The following is a 17,149-nucleotide window of genomic DNA, read 5'->3' on the forward strand; positions in this document are numbered from 1 at the left end:
GCAATGGCTAAAGACAAAGAGAGAATCTTAAAAGCAAGAGAAAGACAGCTACATAAGAGTGTCAGATGATTTCTCAACAGAAACATTTTAGGCCAGAAAGTATTGGCATGAAATGTTCAAAGTGATGAAAAGGAAGAAACTTTTACAACCAAGATTACTTTTTACAGTAAGGCTATCAGTTAAAATTGGAGAAGAAAGAAAGAGCTTCTCAGATAAGAAAAAGCTAAAAGAGTTCATCACCACCAAACCAGTATTATGAGAAATGAAGAAGAAGAACAGAAGAGCATAGTTCTTAAAGAACAAAATGGCAATATATATGTACCTATCAATAATCCTTTTAAATTTAAGTGGCTTAAATGCTTAAATAAAAAGACATAGGATAGCAGAATGGAAAAGAAAACAAGACTTACGTATATGTTGTCTACAAGAGAACCAACTTAGAAAAGAAGAGGATACACACAGACTAAAAGTAAACAGATGGAAAAAGATATTTCACGGCAATGGAAATAAAGCTGTGGTAGTAAAACTTATATCAGACAATATAGACTTCAAAACAAAGACCATGACAAGAGACAAAGAAGGACATTACATAATGCTGAAGGGATCAATCCAACAAGATGATGTCACCCTTATAAACATTTATGCATCCAACATAGGCACACCTAAATATGTAAAGTAAATCTTGATGGACATAAAGGGAGAGATTGATAGTATTAAAGTCATAATAGGGGATTAAAACACCACATGGACATCAATGGGTAGATCATCCAGACAGAAAATCAATAAGAAAAGGGTGGCCTTAAATGACACACTATATCACAGGATTTAATTGCTATCTTCAGAGCAATTCACCCCAAAGCAGCATACACATTCTTTTCAAGTGCACATGGAACATTTTCCAGGACAATCCAGATGTTATGACACAAAACAAGTTTAAATAGTTTATGCGTCTTCTCTGACCATAATGGTATAAAACTAGAAATCAACCACAAGAAAAAAACTGAAAAACATGCAAAGACCTGGAAGGTAAATAACATGTTACTAAACAATGAATGAGTTAACAATGACATCAAGGAAGCAATCAAAAGATACCTTTAAACAAATGAAAATGAGAGCACAACAATTTATGGGACACAGCAAAAGCAGTCCTAAGAGGGAAAATCATAGCATTAAGGCCTACATCAAGAAACAAGAAAACTTCAAATGAACAATCTAACTTTACACTTAAATGAACTAGAGAAAAAATAACAAACAAAGCTCAAAGTGAGTAGAAGGAACAAAATAATAAAGATAGGACCAGGACTAAATAAAATAGTCTAAAAAACAATACAAAATATCAAGACATGAAGAGCTGGCTCTTTGAAAAGATAAAAAATATTAACAAACCTTTAGCCAGATTCATCAAGAAAAAAAGAGGAAGGACTCCTGCCCAGCCAATGTGGCTTAATGGTTGAGCATTGACCTATAAGCCAGGAGGTCATGGTTTGATTCCTGGTCAGGGCATATCCCCAGGTGGCAGTCTTGATTCCCAGTGTGGGGAGTGCAGGAGGCAGCTGATTGATGAATCTCTCATCATTGATGTTTCTATCTCTCTATCCTTCTCTCTTTCTCTCTCTGAAATCAATGAAACATATTTTTTAAAAAGAGGGAGGACCCAAATAAATAAAATAAAAAAACAAAAGAGAAATAACAACTGACACCAAAGAAATCAAAGAATTATAAGAAAATATTGTAAACAACTATATTCCAACAAATTGGACAATCTGAAAAAAATAAAAATAAATAAAAATTGGACAATCTGGACAAATGAGATAAATTCCTAGAAACATACAATCTTCCAAAAATGAATTGGGGAGAGTCAGAAAATCTGAATAGACAGATTACAACTAATGAAATGGGAGCAGTAATAAAAAAAACACAAACTCCAACAAACAAAAGTCCCAGACCAGATGGCTTCACAGGTGAATTTTACCAAATATTCAAAGAATAACTAATACCTATCCTTCTCAAATTATTCCAAAAAATTCAAAAGGAGAGAAGACTCCTAAGTTCATTTTACAAAGCCAGATTATCATAATTTCAAAACCAGATAGATAAAGACATTGGAAGCAAAGAAAATTATAGGCCAATATCTTTGATGGATATAAATGCTAAAATCATCAACAAAATATTAGCAAACCAGATCCAGCAATACATTAAAAAGATAATACATCATGCTCAAGTGGAATTTACTCCAGGGTTGCAAGGTTGGTACAAAATCCACAAATCAATAAACATAATACACATAAACAAAATTAAGATAAAAATCACATGATCATATCAAAAGATGCAGAAAAAGCATTTGATAAAATGCAGCCCCCATTGCCAGGAGCTGGTCCATCCTTGCTGCTTGATACAGTCGCTGCAGAGAAGAAACATCTGCACAGCATATGTTTCAAGGGACCTGGTGTATATGGCATACTGTTCTTAATATGTTTGCTCCCCTTCTTGGCGCTATGTGTTTTAACCAAGGTCACCTCTCTGAGAAAGGTTGTTTCCCCAGGTAGGAATTTTTCCCTGAAGTTAGGGAGGGAATAAAACCCCTTAACTAAGTGCCAGGCGGGTAGTTAATCACTTTAACTACGAACAATCACGCTTAAGCTACATAATCTTTACTCCCTGGAATGGAGATAAGAAATGCCCTAACCTTTGGAATAGAGATTGATAGGATTGGAATCAACTGGTATAAATACAGATGTAACAAGACAACAGGACACAGAAACTAGAGAGAGAACTTAGCGAGAGAACATGGCAAAAGATCCTGGACAGAACCTGGCTACAGATCTTGGCTGGAGAACCTAGACAGAACATGGTGGGAGAACCTGGATAGAACCTGGAGAACCTAGAGACAGAACCTAGAGACAGAACCTAGAGACAGAACCTAGCAAGAAAACATGGCAAGAGAACCTGACTAGAACCTGGCGACAGAACCTGACTGGAGATCCAGGCTAGAACCTGGCTGGAGAACCTAGTGAGAGAACATGGACACAGAACCTGGCTGGAGAACCTGGACAGAACTTGGCTGGAGATCCTAGCCAGAACTTCGCTGGAGATCCTGGCTAGAGATCCTGGCTAGGCTGCTGATCAACTGAAGGCTGTCTTCGTGACATTCCTTCATCGCCTACTCCGTCCACACCTATGGGGAACCCCTGGACCTGCTGGGGTTGGACCCCAACACCCCATTTCTGATTAAAAAAAAAAAAAAAAAGCTCAACAAAGTGGGAATAGAGAGATCATACCTCAACATAATAAAGGCCATATACGACAAACCCACAGCCACCATCATATTCAATCAGTAAAAACTAAAAGCATTTTTCTTAAGATTAGCAAGAAAGCAGGGATGTCCACCTTTTCCACTGTTATTCGGTATAGTTCTGGAAGTCCTAGCCACAGCAATCAGACGAAAAGAAGAAATAAAAGGCATTCAAACTGGAAAGGAAGAAGTAAAATTGTCATTATTTGCAGATGAGATGATACTATATAAAGAATCCTAAAGATTTGATTAAAAGACTACTAGAACTGATAAATAAATTCAGTAAAGTAGCAGGATATTAAATAAATATCCAGAAATCAGTTGCATTTTATACACCACCTAGAGGCCTGGTGCACAAAAATTTGTGCACTCGGAGAAGGGGGCTCCCTCAGCCCAGCCTGTGCCCTCTCGCAGTGTGGGACCCCTAGGGGGATGTCCACCTGCTGGCTTAGGCCACTCCCTGAGGGATTGGGCCTAAGCTGGCAGTCAGACATCCCTCTGGCAGCCCGGGAGCCCTCGGGGGATGTCCACTTGCCAGCGGGGAGCAGGCCTAAGCTGCAGTCGGACATCCTTAGCGCTGCTGAGGAGGCAGGAGAGGCTCCCACCACCACTGCTGTACTGTCAGCCGTCAGCCTGGCTTGTGGCTGAGCAGAGTTCCCCCTGTGGGAGCGCACTGACCACCAGGGGGCAGCTCCTGCATTGAGCTTCTGCCCCCTGGTGATCAGTGTGTGTCATAGTGGCCAGTCATTCCCAGTAGTTCTGCTGTTAGGGTCAATTTGCATATTACCCTTTTATTATATACGATAGAGGCCTGGTGCATGGGTGGGGGCTGGCTGGTTTGCCCTGAATGGTGTCCCGGATCAGGGTGGGGGTCCCACTGGGGTGCCTGGCCAGCCTGAGTGAGGAGCTGAGGGTCGTTTTCAGTCTGGCCACACCCCCTTCAGGGTGTGGGTCCCTGCTGGAGTGCCTGGCCAGCCTGGATAAGGGGCTGAGGGCTGTTTTCAGGCTGGCCACACCCCCTTCAGGGAGGGGGATCCTGCTGGAGTGCCTGGCCAGTCTGGGTAAGGGGCTGATGGCTGTTTGCACAGGCTGGCCAAGCCCCCCAGCAGGGACTCTCACCCCATGAGGGTGTGGCCAGCCTGGGTGAGGGACTGATGGCTGTTTTCAGGCTGGCCAAGCCCCCCAGCCACCCAAGCTCCTAGTGGAGGCAGGCTGGAAGCAGGTATCTGGGATTTATTTATCTTCTATAATTGAAACTTTGTAGCCTTGAACGGAGCCCAGGGCTGGCCAGGATAGGCAGGAAGCTTGGCTTCCTCCATCGCTGGGGCAACCAAGCCTCCTGCTTGCTCCAGCTCTGTGGCTGCCGGCCGCCATCTTGGTTGGGTTAATTTGCATATAGTCGCTCTGATTGGCTGGTGGGCATGGCTTGTCAGTGTACGGTCAATTTGCATGTTTCTCTTTTATTAAATAAGATAATGAACTATCATAAATGGAAACTAAAAAATAATGTCATTTACAAATGTATCAAAAAGAAATAAAATACCTAGGAATAAATTGAACCAAGGATGTAAAAGTCCTGTACTCAGAAAATCATAAGAAACTGAAAAAAGAAACTGAAGAAGATGCAAATAAGTGGAAGCAAATATTGTGTTCATGGATAGGAAGAATTAACATCATTGAAATGTCCATACTACCCAAAGCAATATGTAGATTCTAACACAATTCCTATCAAGATACCAACGTCATATTCCACAGAACTAGAACAAATATTTCAAAAATTTATATGGAACCACAAATAGCCTCAGGAATCTCAAGAAAGAACAACATTGGAGAAATCATATTACCTGCTATCAAAGTATACTACAAAGCCATAGTAATAAAAACAGCATGGTACTGGCATAAAAACATATAGGTCAATGGAACAGAATAGAGAGCCCAGAAATATACCCCTGCCTTTATAGTCAACTAGAGGCCCAGTGCAAAAAATCCGTGCACCTGAGGGGGGATGTCCCTCAGCCCGACCTGTGCCCTTGGGGGATGTCCAGTTGCCAATTTAGGCCCGATCCCTATTTTATTGTAGTGTTGTTTACAGTAGACAAGATTTGGGAGCAGCTCAAGTGCCCATCAATAGGTGAGTGGATAAAACATTTACACAATGGAATATTACTCAACTGTAAAGAAGTAAACCTTACCTTTGTGACAGCATGGATGGACCTGTAGAGTATCATGCTAAGTGAAATAAGTCAGTTAGAGAAAGACAAGTACCATGTAATTTCACTTATATGTGGAATCTAATGGGAAAAAAAATAAACTAACAGAATAGAAACAGACTCATAGATACAGAAAACAGACTGACAATTGTTAGAGGGGAGGTGGGTAAGGAGCTGGGTGAAAAAGGTGAAGGAATCAAGCAAAAAAACCCCAAAAAAACCCACCCCTAAACCCTCATAGACACAGACAGCAGTATAGTGATTTCCAAAGGGAAAGGGGGTTGGGAGAGGATGAAGAGGGTAAAGGCTGGATAAGTGGTGATGGAAGGAGAGGACTTTGGGTGGTGAACACACAATATAATCTACAGATGATGTGTTATAGATTGTACACCTGAAACCTATATATTTTATTTAACCAATGTCACCCCAATACATTCAATAAAAATAAAAAAGAAAGTGTTATGGACATTTTGTCAATATACAAAATGTTTTCTCTTTGCCCTCTTATGACTATTGCCTGTGACAAAGTTTCCCTTTGTCTGTAGATAAAATCTCCTTGTCCTGGAGCTGGCCATGCGCTGCTGGTGTCAGAAGTACCCTGCTATCTAATCACAGGCACCATCAGAAGACCCATGGGGGGTACTCTGCCCCGCCCCACTCAGCTGAACTCAGTGATACTATCACTGTCGCCTGCGCTCTGGCAAGCTTTGAGTCAGCACATTCTGCCAGGGAAGAAAGGTCAGATCTGCTTGCCGAGGTTCTGTGCTACAAGGGGCTCTCTGCTATTTTTCTTCCTCCGTGGCGCCCACTCAAAACAAACCATCTCACTAGCGTTAGAGTTGGGGGTTGTGCGATGCTGCAGGGGTCAACTCCAGCATCTTCTCAGCAGGGGGTGAGGGAGGATGGCTTATTTTTGGCAGGACCATCTGTCACAGACTGAGGGTGGGGGGAAGGGGACTGGAGGGTGTCCACAATACCCAGTCCCAAGACGGGGATGAGTAAGGAGGAGGGTGTTTATTTCTGTTTTTATGAGGATTTGATTTTTAGAGAAGACACTGCAGCATTAACTCTTAAGTGAGACAGTAAGACAGATGGAGAGAGAAAGTAAATGTTTGGTTTTGAGGCAACAGAATGTCAAACTTCATAGAAGATGCTAGCTGCAAAATGACAACATTTAAGTCTCTTTTAGTTCTTCTCTCCAAATCTAAGTCAGTATTTTCAAATGAATACAGGTATTTCCACTTAGACTTCCTTTAGGTATAAAACCAAGTTTCTCTTCCCATTTTTGGTAACAACAGCTAACACTAATATAAATAGCATATATATATATATATATATATATATATATATATATATATATATTCACTCGCTCTTCCCAACAGTGCTATGGGGTTGATACTATCATTGTCCCCTTTATACAGGTGAGGAATCCATGGCACAGAGTGATTAAATAACTTGCCCCAGGGCACACAGCTACCAAGTGGAGGAGCCAGAATTCCACCTGAGCTCTGGCTCTGGTCCATGCTAGTCCCCCATCGTGCTTGGCATTCCTGAGGTCAGAAACTGAGGGTTATCTTTGATGCTTTAATCTCTGGAAAACAACGGTTAGGCTAGGGCTCTGAAATTCTGATTTAATCAGACCAGTGTATCTCAAAGCGCCCTGTTCTTTCCTTCAAATATGTATGTAATGTGGTTACCAATGTACTAGGCTGCTGATGGAAAGGGGTCCAGAGTGGGAGCTGTGTCTGCTTTGTTTCCCCAGCAGTGTTCTCAATCTGTCCAATAAATGTTTGCTGACAAACTCCCACCCCCTTCTGCTGTGCTCAGCCTCTGGGTCGGCTCACCTGGAGGCTTACTTCTCCGTGGTCACTAGATGCTACTGCTCCTCAGGGCTCCACCCAGGCTCTCCCACAGCCATGCCCACATGCCCGTGGCCTCTGATACTCTGCCATGTAGACCTCTAGTCCACTGGTCTCCTCCGACCGCAGACCTGCATCCCCAAGGCATACCCCCACCCCCCGCATCTCCTCCCCTGGTGTCTCAATCTCAGCACATCCCATGCTGAGCTCCTGACAGTCTCCCTGAACCCGAGTCAGTGCAAGGCTCCCACCTGGGGGCAGAGCAGTCAGGCAGTGCAGAGACCTGGAGTCTGCCTGAGGGCCTCCCTCCTCCACCTCTGTTTATCCACCTGTCATCACAGACTACGGATTTCACCCCCAAATACCCACTCCATTTGTCTCTCCATGCCCATCCCCGCCATCCCCCCGCCTGCTCTTTGAGAAGCTTCTGAACGTCTCCCTGCCTCCATGCTCACTTGTCTCCTGTGCTTATTTCAATGTGTTCCAAGCACATTGGTTCTTATAAGGCAGATCTGATCCCGTCACTCTCTCCTGCTGGAACCCCTCCATGGCTTCTCCTGCTCTCAGGATAAAGACATTTTCCCTCCGTGGCTCTGCCATCCCTGGTGCCCCTGCAAGAAAGTTGATTGCTGGGTAGTATGGACATGCATTCTAGGCTCAGGTCAGGAGCAGGAGGGAAAGCACGGCCCGGGGCCCTTAGCAGGGTGACTGCGGACAGCACAGCCCTTGCTCTGGAGTCTGAGCTGGCCCAGGGCTGAGCAAAGCTTTCAACAACCCCTTTCCATAGAGACAGGCTCTTCCAATGGCCATTGTCTCTATACATTAGAAGGGAGGCTAGTCTCCACTTCCCCTGGCCCAGGGCGAGGACCCCCTGTTGGGCCCTTGGTGACTCCAGTTCTAACCTCGACCTTAGTGGAAACTTCTTGTTCTAAGGTCTAACGTTGCTGACCCCAGAGGCCTACCTCACTGGGAAGGCCCGTGTCTTTGCTACCCTTCCCACGGGATCTCCAGGAAATGAGGACTTGGTCAACCTCCAGAGAAACAGAATCCAGCACCTTCTCACCCAGCCACTGCTGCCTCTCTCCAAGCCTCCTCCCTTCTGCCCTGCAGCCTCCCCGGCACAGCCACCAGGGTGGTGAGTTCCCCAGTGGCGCGGGGCAGGTCTCTGCTCTGCTGCAAATCCTGCCCATCTCGCTCTAAGCACAAACCACAGTTCTTCAAATGCCCAGGGCCAACCTGATTTGTCCTCTTTCCTTTCTGGTCTTAACTTGACCACAGTTACCTCTCATTCTCTGTCCGGCCGCCCTGGCTTCCTTGTGGCTTCTCAGACTCATGGGGGGCAAGCTGCACTCCCCGGTTCTGCTGGAACCCTCTCCCCAGGCCCCTGCTCTCCCCTCCTCCAGGTGTTTGCTCAAAGCTCCCTTCCCAGGTGTCTTACATGGCTTCCCACTCCACAGTCACCCCCCGCACTCCCCATTCCCTCTCCTGGCTCTATATCTCTCCTTTACCACCGCGTAACAATCTACTCTACTTATCCATCTTGTCGACTGTTCATTCTCCCAGCTTAGAATTTAAGCTTTATGAAGACAGGGATGTGAGCGTTTTCACTTCTGGATCTCCAGCACCTACAACAGTAGCTGCCACATAAATATGCGTTACCTGAGTGGACGGCCCTTTTCTTTGCCCTCACTGCGTTGTGGGCTGCATGCTGAGCACACTCTGCAAAGCCAGAGCCCTTCTGGAAACCTCCTTTCCCCCCTGCCCACGCCCATGCCCATGCCAGCACAGTGCTGCCTCCCCTCAACTACCCCTCATACACTCGCTGCTGAATCCTTAGGACTGGGTCACATTTCTGGGGGCTTCTCAGGATAAACCAAATGCCTGTACACTGCTGGTCATCATTATTCAATGCTGATGTTCATTTATAATTATTATCCAACACGGAACAATCCATTACTGCGTAGCACAGGCTGTAATTACTGGCCTCCTGGGGACTGAGCTGGCTGTGTTGCCCATTGTCACAGGGGCTGCCCCCTGGGAACATGAGCGTGGAGGTTTGGCCAAGTGGCAAAGCCCCTCCACGACTCTCCCTCTCCACAGGCGATAAGAGCAGAGTGCTGGGAGGGGGGCTGTGCTGTCTGGAAGAATCTTCCAGTAGCTCTTCTAGCCCAGAGCCTGTTCCAGTGAGCGGGAGTAGCAGAGCCACAAAGTTGGAAACAAGCTAGAGGGTGTGATGGAGCCTCCACCTGTCCAGAGGCTGAGAGCCAGGCCTCCTAGAGGCCTCCTGAGCAGCCCTACCCCTGCACTTGAGCTTCCACATGCCACATGCCAGCTTTCTTCAGTGAATCTGCCCAGCAGGCCTTTCCCCGGCCCCCCAGGATTGGTACTCAGAGCCCCTTAGAACTCACCCGCCCGCCTGCTCCCTGCCTCCTGCCAGGCCCCGCAGGAGCTCCTGCCTCTCACTGACCCCTGGGCATACCTGACACCTCGGGGCTTCGGGGCCTCAGCTCGGATGATGGCGCACTGCTGCTCACAGAGGCACAGGAAATCTCTCGGAGACGCCCCACATCTCTGTAACCACCCTGTGGTCCCCCGGACAGGAGGCCCTGACAGCTGGGACTCCACAACCCGAGTGCAGGCCTCAGGGAGGCCTGGATGCCACCAGTCCATTCAAATCATTCCAGCTATTCCTCTACTAGGAAAACTCAAGGGCCGACATCACACAACTGATTTTCAGTTAAACATAATGTTTCTGGGCAGACAAAGGCAGTGAGAGGGCAAGGCAGGAACTGACCCTGGAAAGACGGGGCGTGACACATGCAACCAGCACACAGCCCACACGTGCCCGCCCTGGGCTCTGGCTCCTGCCCCTTCCATCTGTCAGTCTGCATCAGAGCAAGCAGTTCCCAGGGAGACAAACCATTGTCAGTACCAAAAAGAATGCCCTTGGCCCCCAAAACACGGCAACTTCCAGGCAAGAGTCGAACCAGCCTTGCCTGCAAAGGTATAGCACTTTCTAGCCACTGCACACACATTAGCCCATTCAAAATGCAGAAACAGAAACGAGCAACAAGGAAAATAACGAAAGAGTTGCCAAAATACCAATTTTTCCTCTTTTTCCATTGGCTCCTTTTTCGCCCTTTGGGCCCTGGGGACCAGGCTGTCCATCCGACCCGTTGTGTCCTGGTAGCCCACCAACTCCTGGCGGTCCTGCATCAAACACGGGAAACGAACATTAAAAACATCTCTTCACTGAAGTTCAGGTCATTCCCTGTAGCCAGTGAAGGTGGGCAGCATCGACACCTTTCCCAGAGCCTTCCCGCTTCCTCCCTTCCTGCGCCTCCTTTGCTACCCTGGCCTGGAGCAGTGACAAGTGGGGGATGGTGAAGGCAGGCTCTCAAGTGGGAGGGGCAGGAGAGTTCAAGATTGGGGGAGAGAGAAGGGGGAACACAGTGACAGCCGGGATTGGCGCTAAACTCTTCCCCCTTCCCCACCTTAGTCCCTTCTGAGTGATCCTGGGGAGTTAGCCACCCATATTCCCGCCTATGAACTAGGAAAAGCCATGGACTCTTACCTGGTGGGCCAGGTGGTCCTAGAATAGGAACAGAAATGTAAATGGTGAACTATAGGTGGAAGAAAGCAAAGCAGCTCCACACCCCAAAATTATTTCCCCCCTCTTAGAATGTACTGGCGAGGAGCCACCCCATGCCTTTTACTTAGAATTTAGTATATTTACCCAAAAGATTCTTAAAATCAAGTCAGCACAGACACATTTGCCAACCAAAACCACTTCTGTTGAAGTTTCAGTGGACCAAGAATAATTGTATCGATTCAGAAATCAGTCACCTCTCAAGCAATCAACTTAATTAAATGAGGCTGGGTGACAATACAGGTAGGCACTACCGCCCTGGCACAGGTAAGTGCCGGCACTGCAGGGCTGAGGTCTGGCTGTCACGAGAGCAGTCCCAAGGGCTCCCAGCCAGCCAGTGTGTCTCCGCTAGGCCACTGAGGGGGGCTGAGAGCAGAAGCTGGTTCTGAAGTATGGTAGCAATCATTTCAGATTGAAACTGTAGTTTAACTCTTACCCTGTTGTTTGGCTTAACAACAGAAAAGTTACTTTGATTTTCTGAATTGTATAAATCATCCCATTCGATTGAATGCCTTATTGATTGTAACGTGACTAGTCCATTGATGGTTATCTTACTGGTTTTAGAAAGCACATTCTTCACCTGGGAAGGACAGCACAGTTATCCCAAGGTCAGAGGGCTCTAGACCCAAAACTGTAATTTAGATAACATGCCTAAGTTTAACCCAGTTTAGATAATGTGTTTATAACATGCTGTTTAAACTGCTTTTTGCAAACTAGGTTCCTCATTCCAGACCCGAGGGCACTAGATAATGTATGTCTGTCAATTCAGTGACCCTGAGACCCAAAACTATAATTAACATGCTTAATTCTGCTTCTGTAAACTGCTTGTTGCGAGCCAGGTTCCTCATTCCAAACCTTGAGATGTAATCAATACCTTTGTGATCTTTGCCTATATTAGTCTGGTTTTGCCACCATCTTACTGCTATGAGATTTGGGGAATGGCCCCTCACAGTCCCGGATTGCAATAAATGTGACTCTTTAATTCGACTTCTTGAGAAGTCCTTCTGTGATTCACGGGGTACATTACAACAGTTCACCTCTCAGGTCTCTATTTTGTTGTATGAAATAGCCCAAGACGAATTGAGGACCCAGATCAGGTAGCAAATACTTTCCTTAGTGTGTAATTACCCAGAAAATCTAAGGGTGTTCATATGGATCATTTACACATAATCTAACAAAAAGATTTTGCTCCCAAATAGAAGAGTCTTCTTATCAGTTATTCTATGTGAGCACTCAGACAAGCTAGTGAGGCTGTAGCCGGAGCAGCTGAGGTCCTTCCGTTCTCCAGACTGCATGTGATCACCAGTACTACAGGGAAAGGTCTTCCATAAATCCAAGCTGGTGACCTTTCAGAAAAATCACCATTTACTAAGCACCTACTATGTGCACCAAAATTCACTAAGCAGCAGCAAGCTTGGCCCCTGTGTCTGTTGTGTTGACAACCTACCAGGGGAAGGTAGATACTTGGCAATCACAATGAAATGTGAGGGAGCTGCAGAGAAGCAAAACCCCACAGGGGTGCTGGGGCAGCCTGGGCACACGGCTGTCTGAGAGGCCTCCAGAGAAGGGTGAGCCTGGATCTGGGGCGCCGAAGAAACAATGGGCCTGGGATGGCTGCAGGGGTGAGGGCTGGACATCCCATGAAGGAGCAAAAGTACAGAGGTGGGAATTTGTATGATTCGGGGGGAGGAAGGAAGAAGATAGATCAAGCTGGTGTGTGGAGATGAGGCCAATGTGGGGCAGCAGCACTTGATTGCCAAGCAGAAAGGTGTGGACAGTATCTGTGAGGCAGTAGGGAGCTATAGTAGGTTATTAAACAGGGGAGAGGGGTGATACCATGAAGTCAGTGCATTTGAGATCTCCCCTGTAGATGGAAGTTGAACGGAACTTGGGAATAAGAGGAGAGAAAGAGGGAAAAGAAAGGATGGAGAGAAAAATACCCAGGAGGTCTTTGTGGTTAAAATTAGGGGTGAAGTTATGGATAAATGTGGTTGGTGACTGTAGAGTTGCAGGAAAAGCTAGACATTCCAGAGGTATTTCAGCAGAATGAGCAGGGTTCTGTGTGAGGCAAAAAAAAGGCCTAGGATTTAATGGAGAGAGGCTATTTTGCATACATGGGGACTCATGGAAGAACACGTGTTTGAAGGTATGCTTTCAATACATATAAGTCCTACCTCGGGCCAAAACAATTTGCTGAAAATGGCACCACATTTTTAGGATTAGTGTAGCCTGTGCTACATGACTTTGCCACAAGATGGCGCGTACACACACACACACACACACACACACACACACACACACTGGACAGCTGACAGAGGTCCAAAGAAATCAATCAATCTCATTCCTGACTGCAGATGGAGCCAAATTCAGATGTGCAGATTGGGGGGTGAGGGGGGCGGCAGGGAACAAGTCAGACCAGCTGTATGCAGTAGGCTTCAAAGTTCCCAGGACAGTCTTACACCATTTCCAGGCAGCGGGACTACTGGAGAGAGGTCCTGGCTGGAACCATATGTTTAGAACACATTAGCCTTGGCCAAGGGTGCCACTAGAGTGAAGTGCTTAGATTAGGGTTTCCTGACAAAAGATCCATGGACACCCCATGGCTACAGTTCTTAGTCATTTGAGTCCACAGAATTGCCTGGAATGCCTGTGACAATGCAGCTACCTGGGTCTCATCTGGAGATTCTAATTGAGTTTGGGTGCAGAGGCCCAGGAACCTGCATTTTTACCAAGCATGACAGGTGACTGGGATGCAGATGGCTTGGGTCTCCTCCCTCCACCCCACACCTGATGTGAACATTTTCTTGGAAAAGAATCAGTCACTATCAGCAGATCCTTGAAGGGGTCCCTGACCCTAGAAAGGTTGAGAGCTATTTGTTTACAGGAAGAGTAAAAACTTGGGGCCAGCCTAATTTTGGGGTGCTGAGGGATGGGGACACACCCTATCTGTGGGGAGGCAGGTGACAGAAGAAGCACCAGGAAAGAAGACAAAGGGGGCCATCCAGCAGGGCCCCTGCCCTGAAGCTACGGGAGAGGAGAGAGCGCAGAAGCAGAGAGCTCCAGTGATGGCGAGCCCCTGCCACTGTCTTCTCAGGGCGCAATTCAGCTGCCCAGGGCTCCTTACACCTGGAAGCAGCCCCAAATATGCGGCATTATTATCACGTCAAACATCACATCATTTATATGTGCCAACTGGCATTTAGAATACTGTTTCTCAGGATGTTTTCTCAGCTCCTGACCTTTCTCCTTCTCTGACCCTCTAGGAATACCTGTGGACAGCGGCCTTCCTGTGAATGCTGCCCGGGGCTGGTTCCCTGGGCCTGCCACCTCTGAACGGGCCTGTGCTTGGGAATAATGCGCTGTGGAAGCATCTAGAAATTCTAACTTTACCTTTGAATCTGTGGTTTGTAAATGAAGTCCGAGGGGATGATGATGCACGTTCCAGGGACTTGGGGCCTCGGTTCGGTTCGAATGCGGTGCTGCTTCCCTGGCTTCTCTGCTTCCCCAGGACCAGCTTCCTGCCTGCTCCCTGCCCTGGTGTGGTGTGTTTGCCCCACTCTCCACCCCAGCCCCCAGCATCGACTGCCGCCGCCTTCCATCCCCATGGGGCTGCAGCTTTGGTCCAATCCCATCTATTCCGTGCATTTCAACTCTGAGCTATGGCAACCTTAATAAAGTAGCATAGGGATGGCAAATGGGTTTTGTTTCCGGTACCTGTTCTAACCAATTAGCAGCTTTCTGGAGCACCAGACAAGAATGACAGGAGGCAGTGCTCAGAGCAGCTGTGACCTGTGACTGATGTTTCCCTGGACATAGGATACGGAGTGGTGATAACTGTCATCACTGGGTTGGAGTCACTGGCTGTGAGGAGAATGAACACTGGATTCGAAGTGTGTCTGTGCGTCTGTCCTAACAAACAGATCAGCAATGTGATGGCTTAGAGATTTTTCCAATGAGTCCCTTTGGGGAGGCCGCTGGAAATGAAGAATAACACAAGAAACCGCCTTCTTTAAGCCCCCTGCTCTCCCAGAAGAGATGCTTCTGGGGTTCCAAGGAAATCAGGGTTCAGGGGTAAGATGCAGCCAGAAAAGCCATGCTGTTTGATACACGCGGCACCAACAAAACCCTCTACTACTTTAGCTACTGAATTGCCCTCATCTTCACCTGAGGTGTCCAGGCTGCACAAAACCCGGCACCTGGCCTTGTCCCCATATGAACCTCAGCTGAGCCCAGGACAAGGAACAGGAAAGCGGTCCATGGTCACAGCCGGATGACACCCCCCCGCCCCCTGCCCCCAAGCGCCTGCTTTTTCAAAGATGAGCCGTGTAAAGCTAGATCTTGTTCTCAGGCTCCGAGCCCGGGGTCTGCCCTGGCATCACTTCCTGCCCACATCTCCCCGGCTCCAGACCAAGGCTCTCTCCCCTCCCCCGGAAGTTGCCAATTCAGTCCTGCGTCCTGTGGCCTTCCCACCCCAACCCGGGCAGCCTGGCCTCTGCCGAGGCACACCTCACGTTGTAACTTGTACTTTTTACACCAAAGTTTTAATAGAAGAGCTTTCTGTGTAAAAGGAGGCCCAATTTCAAGCTGGTGTGAAAGGAGAAGGTGCGGCCTTTGCAACGCATTTGAGGTGCCAAAGAGCCTCCTGCACCACTCCTGTAGGGATGTACAGAGGAGCTCTCCCGCCGCGTCAATCTCCCCTAAGTGATCTCAATAGCCCCTCACACATTCACTGGACAAGATGGCCGTCCTGTCACTGTAAAAATAAGAAAGAAAGAGGCTTTTCTGTGCCTCTCGACAGGGCTTTTGTGCCTGTAATTCCTCCATCCGAGCATTTCCCCAGCACTCATTACCGTCACACGAGGGAACTCTGAAAAGGGACTTCCGGAGAGGGAAGAAGGGTGCTTAAGCCACAAGAGCTACAGAATAAAGGACCAAGCTGTTCTGAAGATGTTTAATTTTCTGTGAGGGCTGAAATGTGACTTGAATAATTCAATTAGGATTTCCCAAGAAGCCACAGGATTACAACTTTTCTCTCTGAGGCCAACCCAAGCAAATGAGAGTCAGACTGGACTGGGATTCCTTGGGGAAGTGTCTTTCTTACCAGCCCAACACTCCCATTTAATACTCACAGAAAACCCAGGTTTAGCCATTCGACAAACTCCCAGTAAGCGCCTCCTGCACACAGGTAATAGGAGGTACTGGGGAGAATACTGCCAAAAAGGGTGAGGTTTCTTACTCCTCAGTAGACACAGTGCAGGGTTTTACAGGCTCCTTCAGTGCAGCCCTGGGCGCAAGTGAAGCATGAATGGGATCTCCCCGGAGCCTGGGCCATGCATGGTCTGAGGGGCCCAGCAAAGCTTCAGAGCGCTACAGAGTCTCGGTTATACTGTAAGGTCCACGAGAGCATGCATTTATTCCATAACAGACTTTTAATGCAAAAAGGATCCTTCCTGTTGCCTCAGAGTGTAATGTATTCCCTTTGGAAACGCAATGTCTGAAATCAGGCTCTACGGCCCATCCTGGGGTCGGGGGGTGCATGAGTTCCTTGTTCCCAGCTTCTGAAGGCAGGAGGCAGGCGCCCCTCCCCTCAGGTGAGATGCAGGACTGTCTGACTCAGGTGTCCACAAGCATATCAAATCCACTCCCCTTCTCCCCTGTCCCACCCATCAGGCACTCCTTGTCGAAAGGCTTGCTCTGCCCAGAGGTTCATTCCCTCTCCTGTCTATTCGTCTTTGAATCACTGAGTGGAGGGGGTCAGCGCGTGACCCTGCAGTCCCACCCAGCACACAGTAGGCACCACACAGACCAGGCTTCAGAAAAAGTGCTTTCTCCAATAATTAGCAGTTTGCTTCTAGAGCTTCCCATGCATGTTATATGTATCACATGTGTATGATGTAGGGAAATAATGATTTCTGTTAAGAGAACATTATTCTCTGGTAAGAGAACTACCACTTAGCGAGGTCTTTTTTATTTCTCTTCCTTTTTAAAAACTAACGGGAATAGGAAAACATCCATGGCTCTGGTTCAAGGTACCACACGTTTCTAATTACCCAAGACCTCATTATTTTTCATGGCTATATTTCTATGGCAATACTGAAAATATTATTTTTCATAATTATGTGACAATTGATTTTCATGC

The 17,149-nt window shown here is 47.2% G+C and overlaps 1 protein-coding gene across 1 annotated transcript in view; it reads right to left on the bottom strand.

Moving 5' to 3' along the window:
• Nucleotides 1–17,149, bottom strand: part of GLDN (gliomedin) — a 58,382-nt gene that overhangs the window by 16,384 nt on the left and 24,849 nt on the right. The window contains exons 3-4 of the mRNA XM_070422891.1: nt 10,936–10,953; nt 10,464–10,571 (exon numbers count right to left, since the gene is read on the bottom strand). Of these exons, the coding sequence (XP_070278992.1) occupies nt 10,464–10,571; nt 10,936–10,953 (126 nt within the window). The remainder of the gene's footprint in view (nt 1–10,463; nt 10,572–10,935; nt 10,954–17,149) is intronic.

Source organism: Myotis yumanensis, unplaced genomic scaffold (genome assembly GCF_028538775.1).
Source record: "Myotis yumanensis isolate MYYU_CA2020_CCGP unplaced genomic scaffold, mMyoYum1.0.hap1 SCAF_1, whole genome shotgun sequence".
NCBI classification, from domain to species: Eukaryota; Metazoa; Chordata; class Mammalia; order Chiroptera; family Vespertilionidae; genus Myotis; species Myotis yumanensis.